This window comes from Piliocolobus tephrosceles, chromosome 9, assembly GCF_002776525.5.
Source record: "Piliocolobus tephrosceles isolate RC106 chromosome 9, ASM277652v3, whole genome shotgun sequence".
NCBI lineage: Eukaryota > Metazoa > Chordata > Mammalia > Primates > Cercopithecidae > Piliocolobus > Piliocolobus tephrosceles.
Window position 1 is genome coordinate 39,375,222 of NC_045442.1, and position 11,317 is coordinate 39,386,538.

Below are 11,317 nucleotides of genomic sequence, written 5' to 3' on the forward strand. Positions count from 1 at the left end.
AATAACCAGTGGCACCAGGTGGACACAGGACTACAGACAGGGCTAGAGATGTGAACCCACAAGCCACTCAGAAAAGAATGAACAGAAATAGAAAATAAAATTTTTACAACTTTGAAAGTATTTCACGATTATTTCCATTTGCAAGCCCAAAGCATACTGTTTTCATAACTTACCAAACACACTCAATGATAGCTAACCTTTGTAGAATGCTCTCTATGTGCCAGACACTATGCTAAGTATGGTACTTCACTGGCATCATCTTATTTAATTTTAACTGAAAGAAGCACATATAACAAGGGCAGAAACGCGACCAATATCTCTAATCATATGTCTTTGGGGTCATCCACCAGCCGGTGTTGTTGGCACCAGTGCCAGGTTGCTAGCTGGTCCCAGAGCTAAAGCTGTGGTTTGACCTCAGCTGGAGACAAGGCCATACTGTGATTTGTGGTTCAGCATGGTTAGATGACACTGGATTCAGTTCACGCGAGATGAATGATAACAGCTGACTGCTGCTTGACTGTTCAAGGGAAAAACTGTGGTTTATGAATGAGCTTTTAGGAAACATTTATCTACTCTTTCCTCACCGTCTGTAGCTCCTCTCCTCCCCCATAACCAAGTGCAAACAAAATGCTTTATCTTTCAAACTTCCAGACTCCTTGAATTTCTTAGTACAAGTCATCCTACCTTCAACAGATTAACCAGATTCTGCCTTGGTTTGCTCATCTGAGAAATGGTGAACATAAAGGTACACAACTTTAGGGCTGTTGTGAAGATTAGATAATAGGGGGTCAAGAATTCAGCGTACTGCCTAATGCACAGTGAGCGTGCAATCAACGGCAGCTTCTACTCTGGAGTTTTAGGCCTCATATCAGAGTCTCATTGACTGTGGAGAAACGTGATCACTACTTACTCTGTTCATGTACTTCACATACTTGTTTTCCTTTTGCTAGCTACTCTTAGGGCACTGACCATTATTCTCCATCTCAGTTCCAAAAGGATAAGAAGCTAAAATGGTTTTAATTTGCAAAGTGGTTGGAGCGACATTACCTTTTGACTGCAAGAACAACTGCGTAGTGAGACAGGTTAACTAGGCGGTGTTAGGAAATCCCTGCTGCAAAAAGAGCTTTAAACATAAACGAGGCATGGCTCTGTCAAGAGCAGCTTGGTGTTTGAAAAACTATATTAAAAAAGGGGCAGGACCAGGAGACCTTACAGGCCCCTTCAAGGTTCTTCAAGGTTCTTTTCTATCACCTTAATCTGAAACATCAGAGGCACAATTCAGTATCAAATTCACTTCTCTTTTCCATCGTCATATTTTTATTCTCACATACGATGTGCCCCAGTCTGGAATCTTGCCCATTTGAAAAAATGTTGTCAAACTGCATTTACTGAAATGTAAGACGCAAAGGAGAGAGGTGAGCATGCAGGCCCCTTACCATCGGTCTGGTAGTTGAGTGCCACGAGCTGTATCCCATGGAGCCAGAACATGATGGGGTTCGGGTTGGAGGAGTCGATGCGGGTGGCAGCAGGGTAAGTTCTCAGCAGCTGACAGGCGGTATGCTGGATCAGTTTCTGAGAATACCTGCGACACAGACGTTTGGCGGCATTTTCATTCAGCGACGAGATATGATAACATTTAGGAGTTCTAATGATAGCACTGAGGGATGTGGTTGGATTGAGAGGGGAAGAAGATTCCTCCCAGGTCTGTCGAATGCCTTCACAGGAACCTAAACCCCCCAAGAAATTAGCCACAGATTAGTGTAGAAAACTTTAAATATTTCAGTAAGATAAACCTTGAACAACATCCCAGTAAATAGCCATAGCATATAAACCACATCAGAATACCTCTCGGATTTTACTTGTGAGTTAGCTTGCCACTTTGAAAAAACATGATGGCTACTTAGTTTTAAAATGAGTGTGGTGGCTGAATGTGCTGGCTCATTCCTATAATCCCAGCACTTTGGGAGGTCAGGGTGGGAGGATCGCTAGAACCCAGAAGTTCAAGACCAGCCTGGGCAACACGGTAAGAGCCCATCTCTACAAAAAGTAAAAAACAAAATAAAACCAAACAAAAAAACCCCCACGAGAAACAAAACAAAATGAATGTAGCAACATCAGTTTAAATTAAAAAGCCTGGAAGTCCTTTGCCTCAGTACTTCATCTGGGTTGTGGTATATTTGCACAAATAAACAATATATGTATAAAGATATTCATGCCAGCAGTTTTTCATAGGAAATAACAAAATCAAATCAAACCAGGAAGCAACTCAAATGTATCAGTGAAGAAGTGATTAAATAAATGACAGTATATCCATGCAGTGGATCACCACACAGGCATTAAAGAGAATAAGGAAGCTATATGTACAGAAAATTATGTGAAAAGTTACAGCAAGTATAAAGGCTATACATGTATGTTTGGTTATAGAGGCATACCTTGTTTTATTGTGCTTTGTTTTATTGTACTTTGCAGATACTGCGCTTATTTTGTTTTTTTTTAAACAAATTTAAAGTTTGGGGCAGCCCTGCCTCCAGCAAGTTTATTGGTGCAATTTTTCCAACAGCATGCACTCACTTTGTGTCTCTGTGTCACATTTTAGTGATCTTGCAAAATTTCAAAATTTTAACCATTATTATATATCTGTTATGGTGATCTGTGATGAGGGATCTTTGATGTTTTATTGTAATTGTTTTGGGGTGCCATTAGATGGTAAACTTAATTGACAAATGTGCGTGCTCTGACTGCTCTACCCACCAGCCCTTCACCCATCTCTCTCCCTCTCCTCGTGCCTCGCTATTCCCTGAGACACAACAATACTGACATAAGGCCAATTAATAACCCTACAATGGCCTCTAAATGTTCAAGTGAAAGGGAGAATCACACATTTCTTACTTGAAATCAAAAGCTAGGCTGGCCACGGTGGCTCATGCCTATAATCCCAGCACTTTGGGAGGCTGAGGCGGGTGGATCACCAGAGGTCAAGGGTTCGAGACCAGCCTGGCTAACACGGTGAAACCCTGTCTCTACTAAAAATACAAAAATTAGCCAGGCAGACGCACCTGTAATCCCAGCTACTAGGGAGGCTGAGACAGGAGAATCACTTGAACCCTGGAGGTGGAGGCTGCAGTGAGCTGCGATTGCACCACTGCATTCCAGCCTGGGCAACAGAGCAAGACTCCACCTCAAAAAAAAAAGAAAGAAATAAAAAGCTAGAAATAATTATGCTTAGTGAGGAAGGCATGTCAAAGGCCAAGACAGGTCGAAAATTAGGCATTTTGTGATAAACAGTTAGCTAAGTTATGAATGCAAAGGAAAAGTTCTTGAAAGAAATTAAAAGTGCTACTCCAGTGAACACACAAAAGATAAGGAAGCCAAACAGCCTTATTACTGATATGGAGAAAGATTTAGTGGTCTGGATAGAAGACTAAACCAGCCACAACATATTTTAAGCCAAAGCCTAATTGAGAGTAGTAAGGCCCTGAACTCTTCTGTTTTATGAAGGTTGAGAGAAATGAGGAAGCTGCAGAAGAAAAGTTGGAAGCTAGCAGAGGTTGGTTCATGAGGTTTAAGGAAAGAAGTCATCTCCATAACAAAAAATCAGCAAGTGCTAATGTAGAACTACAACAAGTTATTTGTGAGATCCAGCTGAGATCATTGATGAAGGTGGCTACATGAAACAACAGATCTTTTTTTTTGAGATGGCATCTCACTCTGTCACCCAGGCTGGAGTGCAGTGGCGCGATCTCAGCTCACTGCAAGCTCCACCTCCCAGGTTCACGCCATTCTCCTGCCTCAGTCTCCTGAGTAGCTGGGACTACAGGCGCCCACCACCATGCCCAGCTAATTTTTTTGGTATTTTTAGTAGAGACGGGGTTTCACCATGTTAACCAGGATGGTCTCAATCTCCTGACCTTGTGATCTGCCCGCCTCGGCCTCCCAAAGTATGGGGATTACAGGCGTGAGCCACCACGCCTGGCCAAACAACAGATTTTTAATGTAAATGAAACAGGCTTCTGTTGGAAGAAGAGGCCACTTAGGACTTTCATAGCTAGAGAAGATAAGCCAAGGCCTGGCTTCGAAGAAAAGGCTGTCTCTCTTGTTAGTAGCTAATGCAGCTGGTGACTTGAAGTTGAAGCCAATGCTTACGGACCATTCTGAAAATCCTAGGGCCCTTACGAATCATGCTAAATCTACTCTGCCTGTGTTCTGTAAATGGAACAACAAAGCCTAGATGACAGCACATCTGTTTACAGCATGATTTTTCACGTCTGCTAACACAGTATCCAGTCTGCAGCCCATGGACAAGGAGTCATTTGAACTTTTAAGTCTTATTTAAGAAATAAATTCCATAAGGCTAAAGATTCCATAAGTTGTGATTCCTCTGATGGATCTGGTGAAAATAAAATGAAAACCTTCTAGAAAGAATTCACCATTCTAGATGCCCTTAAGAGTATTCATGATTCATGGGAGGAGGTCAAAAGAGCAACATTAACAGAAGTTTGGGGGAAGTTAATTCCAAACTTCATGGATCACTTGGAGGTGTTTAAAACCTCAGTGGAGGGAGTAACTGCAGATACGGTGGAAACAGCAGGAGAACTAGAAGTATAGCCTGCAGAAGTGACTGAATTCCTGCAATCTCATGATAAAACTTGAATGGATAAGGAGTTGCTTCTTAATGGATGAGCAAAGAAAGTGGTTTCTTGAGATGGAATCTACTATTGGTGGAGATCCTGTGAACATTGCTGAAATGACAACAAACGATTTAGAATATTTCATACATTTAGTTGACAAAGCGGCAGCAGGGTTTGAGGTCTGACACCAATTTTGAAAGTTCTACCACGAGTAAAATGCTATCAAACAGCACTGCATGATACAGAGAAATCTTCTGTAAAAGGAAGAGTCGGATGATGTGGCAAACTTCACTGCTGCCTTCTTGTAAGAAACTGCCAGACATCCCAGCCTTCAGCAACCACCCCCCTGATGAATCGGCAGCCATTAACATCAGGGCAACACCCTCCACCAGAAAAAAGATTATAACTTGCTAAAGGCTCAGATGATTGTTAGCATTTTGTATCAATAAAGTATTTTCTATTGAAGTATGTACATTTTTTAGACATAATGCTATTGCATACTTAATAGACTATGGTATAGTATAGACATAACTTTTGCATGTACTGGGAAACCAAAAAATTAATGTGACTCACTTTATTGTGATATTCACTTAATTGTAGTGGTCTGGAACCAAACCTGCAATATCTCCGAAGTATGCCTGCATCCTATTTGGATTATCTTAAAAAGGATCTTATTTTTCTTGAACAAAACACAATAAACTTAACAGTGGTTACCTCTGGAGAAAAGGACCAGGACATTGAGTGGAAAGGAATTTTAATAATACTCTGTCTTGTTTGAGTTTTTAACTATGAGAATTTATTACTTTCATAATAAAAAGTAACTAGAAATAAAATAGCCATATATTCTGGAGTTGTAATGGTGAAGAGAACAGTTCCAAGAAACCACTAGAATGTTCCAAGGTGCCTCTAATTCTAACTCGTGCGGTAAACACTGCTCAAACATCTTCAGTGAAATGTTATTTTTATTTTTAATTTAAAAAATTTTTTTGAGACAGAATCTTGCTCTGTCGCCCAGGCTGGGGTACAGTGGTGCGATCTCGGCTCACTGCAACCTCTGCCTTCTGGGCTCAAGCGATTCTCTTGCCTCAACTTCCCTAGTAGCTGGGATTACAGGTGTGCACTAACACATTTGGCTAATTTTTGTATTTTTAGTAGAGACGGCATTTCATCATGTTGTCTAGGCTGGTCTCGAACTCCTGACCTCAAGTGATCCACCCGCGTTGGCCTCCAAAAATGCTGGGATTACAGGCACGAGCCACTGTGCCAAACCTGAAATGCTGTTTTTAGTACGTTAAAAGTGTAAATTAGCAATTACAAAAATTTATGCTATACTTAGACAATATTGACGTTCATGGAAAAAGAATTTAAAAATTCAAGGGAAGTGCTTAGATGGTAAAATGTCTAAATCATCCAGCATGCAGAATCAAGCAAAAATATTGTAAGAAAGTGACTTTACTTTTTCCAGATGTTTTGTTAAATGATGCTGTCTCCCCTGGGCTCATTCTGCCCGGATTGTTGCCAAAAATGGACTTCCTGCTTTTCCTTTCCTTTCCTCTGTTAGAGCCAGATGCATTTAGAGTTGACAGTCCTGTTCCCATAAAATGAAAATAAATAAGCCAAAAACTACAAGCAAGGCAACTCAACATTTTCCATCCCCGTTAATGTTTATTTTGAAGTCCTACTACTCCCTTGGAACCTAGTACAGAAATCCTACTAGCAGTTTTTGTTCTGTTAATAATAGCACTGTAGGCAATTGAAGCAAAGTTTTAAAAATCTCTATAGGCAAATGCAACAAGAACTGCATGCTTACCATAGAATGACCACAAAATCACACACACACTTAGCTGATTGTGCATCAGAAAGATTTTGAAAAACTGCATGAAAAGAAGGTGCTGTGGCCAGAAATGATCAGGGGCTAATTATTTAATTTGGAGAGATGAAGGAATGGTTATTCCTTGAGTTTTAGTGTCATGTTGTCTAGGTTCAATTCCTACTGGTATTAGCCTTGACTTAACACCTCCTTCTTTGTTCCTCAGTTTCCTTATCTACAAAATGTGTGTAATGATAGGAACTCGCTCATAGGGTTAGTCTGAAGATTAAATGGGAAATATGGCGATAATGATGTTGCATGGCTTCTCTTTCTCACTCCTGGTCTAACCACTCCCTGGATCCTTCATGCCTGGCACAGTGCCTGGTGCAGAGCAGGAACTGAATATACAGTTGCTGAATGTTATCATCCTCTTTCAGATGATAACACACCTTCCAAGAACATCATCAGAGGAGACAGGATAGAATAGTATTTAAGAGCACACACTTTGGAGACCACTGGGTTTAAAATCTGTTCTTAGCAGGGCAACCTCACACAAGTTACTTAACTTCTCTACATCACTCCCTCATCTATAAATGGGCTGTGGTTAGGAATAAACAAGGTAATATAGTAGTGTGTCTTGTTCAGGGAAGTGCTCAGTCCATAGTAGCTTTTATTATTATAGCTTAACGTGGGGCTTTTAAGGTGTTTTTTTCTCCTCCAAAGTATTCATAACAGCAAACATGCACAAACTTAGACTATTGAGTTCTCATGCCTTGATCTTAATATTTGTGTACATTTTGCTCTTGACACAATTACTTAATAATGGATTTTCTCCCAAGTAAAACTGATGAGGAGGCCAGGGGTAGAGGCTCTGTTCATTCTGGAGTTTTGCATGTATCCTGCCACACGTCAATATCTTCTACCAGTATGTGGGTATCTCAGTGAAGAGCCTGGTTATTCTTTTGGGATGGGGAGGGGAAGAATGTAAACAAGGGCTGAGTGATCAAAAAAGGGGAAGGATTTTGAATGGTGAGAAGGGGTCCAGAAAAATAATGAAGAAGCAACAAATGAACCTTCATCTACCCTGTTGGCTCACTTACCAATAACGACATTTCCAGAAAGCTGGGATTATAGGTGTGCACCACTACACCTGGCTAATTTTTGTATTTTTAGTAGAGACGGCATTTCACCATGTTGTCCAGGCTGATCTCGAACTCCTGACCTCAAGTGATCCATCCGTCATGTTCCAGACGATGTGCTAATCACACTAGATTCTTTATTGCTAATTTTTACAGCAATCCTTTAGGTTAGGACTGTTACACCCCTTTTACAGATAGGGAATCCCAGGTGCAGAGCAGCTATAATACATAACTGTTCAAGTCAAGGTCATGGAGAGACAGAGCTGGGATTTAAATCCACACGGTTAGCCTGGTGGCTGCCTCCCTTCCTCCGCTGAGTCTCTAGTTAATTTCAGGGTCTTCCTTTCATCTGTGTTTTCCCTTGCAATTGTGAATGAGAAAGCTTATTTTAGATATAGATGTTGGAACATCGGACATGACTAAAGCTTCAAGATAGAAGTTTGAGCAGAAGTCATCTAGGTATTTAGGAATAAACCAACTCCAGAACCAGATGCAGTGGTGCACACCAGTAGTCCCAGTGACTTGGGAGGCTGAGGCAGGAGAATCACTTGGGCCAGGAGTTTGAGGCCAGCCTGGGCAACTTAGCAAGACTCTGTCTCTAAAAAGAAAAAAAATTACTTAAAAAACAAAAGAATAAATTAAATTCAGTGCATATGATGGCATCTTCCTTCAGAAATCCTAGTTTGTCTGGAAGCTTTGAAATCAACTCCCTAACTAGACAGGTGATGTACAGTCATTAGCATTAGCCTCAAAACAACATTTAGGTCAACAGACCATATATATGATGGTGGTCCTATTTAAGATTGTACTGGAGCTGAAAAATTCCTGTCACCTTCTGCTGTCCTAACATGATAGCATAACACATTACTCAAGTGTTTGTGATTAGATTGGTGTAAACAGATCTGCTGCACTGCCAGTCATATAGAAGTCCAGTACATACAATTATGTACAGAACATACTTGATAATAATAAATATGTTACTGGTTTATATATTGACTATACTATACTTTTTATCATTATTTTAGAGCATCCTCCTTCTACATTACGTGTGTATATACATATATTTAAGTTATATATATATGTACACACACACACACACACACATATATATGTTAACTGTAAAACAGCCTCAGGCAGGTCCTTCAGGAAGTATTCCAGAAGAAAGCATTGTTATCACGGGAGATGACAGCTCCATGCTTGTTATTGTCCCTGAAGACCTTCAGTAGGAGAAGATGTGGAAGTGGAAGACACTGATATTGGTGATCTTGACGCTGTGTAGACTGAGGCTTATGTGGGTGCTTGTATCTCAGTTTTTAGTAAAAAAGTTTAAAAAGTAAAAAAAAATAAAATGAAGTAAAAAAATTAAAAATAGAGAAAATCTTATAGAATAAAGAGAGAAAATGTCTTTGGCTAGAGTCACAGAATGGGGGAAAAAAAAGGAAAAAAAAAATAAGAAAGAAAATGGCTGTGTGCGATGGCTCATGCCTGTATTTCCAGCACTTTGGGAGGCCAAGGCAGATCAGTCCAGGAGATTAGCCTGGGCAACATAGTGAGACCCTTGTCTCTAAAAAAAAAAAAAAAAAAAAAAAAAAATTAGCCAGGTATTGGTGGCACATGCCTGTAGTCCTAGCTATTCAGAAGACTAGGGTGGGAGGATCACTTGAGCCCAGGAGTTCAAAGTTACAGTGAGCCACGATTCTACCACTGCACTCCAGCCTGGATGACAGAGCAAGGTCAGGTGTCTAATTAAAAAATAAAAATAAAAAAAGAAAGAAAATATTTTTATACAGTTATACAATGTGCGTGTGTTTTAAGCTAAGTGTTATTACAAAAGAATCAAAAAGTTAAAAAAATAAAAATTTATAAAATAAAAAGTTACAGTAAGCTAAGGTTAATTTATTTTTGAAGAAAAATTTTTTATTTATAAATGTAGTGTAACCTAGTGTACAGTGTTTATAAAGTTGATAGTCAGGTACAGTAATGTCCCAAGTCTTCACATTCACTCACCACTCACTGATCCACCTAGAGCAACTTCCAGGCCTGCACGCTTCATTCATGATAAGTGCCCTATACAGATGTACCATTCTAAATTTTTCATGCCATATTTTTACTGTACCTTGTCTTTTTAGGTATGTTTGCATGCACAAATACTTCTCATTGTGTTACACTTACCTACAGTATTCAGTACAGTAACGTGCTATACAGGCTGGTAGCCTAGGAGCAATCGGCTCCACCATTTAGCCTAGGTGTGTAGTAGGCTACACTGCAGCTTTGTCTAAGTTCACTCTATGATGTTTCGCAATGACCAAATAATCTAATGAAGCATTTCTCAGAATGTCTCTCCATGATTAAGTGATCCATTACTGTAAATATAATCAGTGCTAGGCTTTCTTCTGGATGCTTTTCCGGACACATCAGAGGATTCAACATATTGGCACTGCTAAAATCAGGAGAGAATCTGAGTCTGGGGACAGTCCGAGAGCCACTCAGGGTCACACGGCTCCTTCTCCTTCCTGAGTGCCTTGCCTGCCATGCTCTGCAGGGCACAGCTGGGCCTCATCTTACCCAGTCACTGTAGGCCCAAAAAGCTGTCTTCACTGGTTTTGCAAGATATTGGGAGGCACCGAGGGTAATTAAGTTTCAGTGAACAGGGCTACCTCTCAATGGTGTGTTGGTTGACATTCTCCCAAAAGTTCTGTTCTGAGCCCTCTCATTTCCTGAAATGCATCCCTTTGCCCTCCAAGGTGTTCCAACCTGCAGCACTACTGTGGATCTGAGTAACCCAGAACAGCCATAGGGGACGGCCAAGGCTCTCTGTGGGGAATGGCAACACTCAGTGCCAGGGACCCACACCCAGCTAGCCCAAAGCTGTCCAAGGCAGCAGGGCTCTGCTTTTGTCATTCAAATGGCTTGTTAGCAAACCACTATTTGATGAACAAAGCTTATCTCTCAGTGCTGAGAAAATGACAGTGTGTATACAGGGAATGGACTGACATTTGCAAGGCTCTCTCTGTGTGGCTCCTTTAGTGTAGGAAGAAAAATGAACCCTGGAAGTCACAGAATCTTCCGGACGAGCCTTACCATGGAATCCCTGGGTGCCTGCTCTGTGGGCTGTGTGGTGGATTCAAAGGAGAATGAGGCAAAATCCCCCTCAGAATCAAACTTCCAGATCATCTGGCTCTGCCTGCTCCTGACTTGCCTGCCTTAGAAACCCAGGGACCAGGACCTCCCAGTGCCTTCCACGTGTAAATCCCTGGTAGAGAAGCCTGAGACTGGGTATGTTAATCAAGAGGCCTGGGTGATTCTGGAGATTTCAGCAAGTGTAGTAAATAAGGATTCTAGTAAACTCCACTTTTGAGTGACAAAGGCTCAGAGAGAAGATTTGCCTTGGCCAAATCACAGAGCGTGGTAGCCAAGAGCCCAGGTCTCCACCCATGATCTTATCTGATGATCTTGTCACCACTGAATAATTTTTCTCTTACAGGGTTGTACTCTTTTAAGCTATGGGTATGTCAAGGCATACAGGGCAGTATAATGGACATTGGAGACTCAGAATGAGAGTGGGAGGGAGGTAAGGGATGAAAAACTACCTGTTGGGTACGACTTACATGACTTGGGTGACAGGTGCACTAAAATTCCAGACTTCATCACTATACAATTCATCCATGTAACCAGAAACTACTTGTACCACTAAAGCTGTCAAAATAAAAAAACTCAAAATAAAAGAACAAGGTTGTACT

The 11,317-nt window shown here is 40.9% G+C and overlaps 1 protein-coding gene across 3 annotated transcripts in view; it reads right to left on the bottom strand.

The window, feature by feature from the left end:
* PLCE1 (phospholipase C epsilon 1) overlaps window positions 1–11,317 on the bottom strand; it is a 348,163-nt gene that overhangs the window by 26,900 nt on the left and 309,946 nt on the right. For all 3 annotated transcript variants that reach the window (XM_023226273.1, XM_031936174.1, XM_023226275.1), the window contains 2 exons: window positions 6,085–6,216; window positions 1,437–1,727 (listed from right to left, as the gene is read on the bottom strand). In XM_023226273.1, coding sequence (XP_023082041.1) covers window positions 1,437–1,727; window positions 6,085–6,216 — 423 coding nt within the window. The remainder of the gene's footprint in view (window positions 1–1,436; window positions 1,728–6,084; window positions 6,217–11,317) is intronic.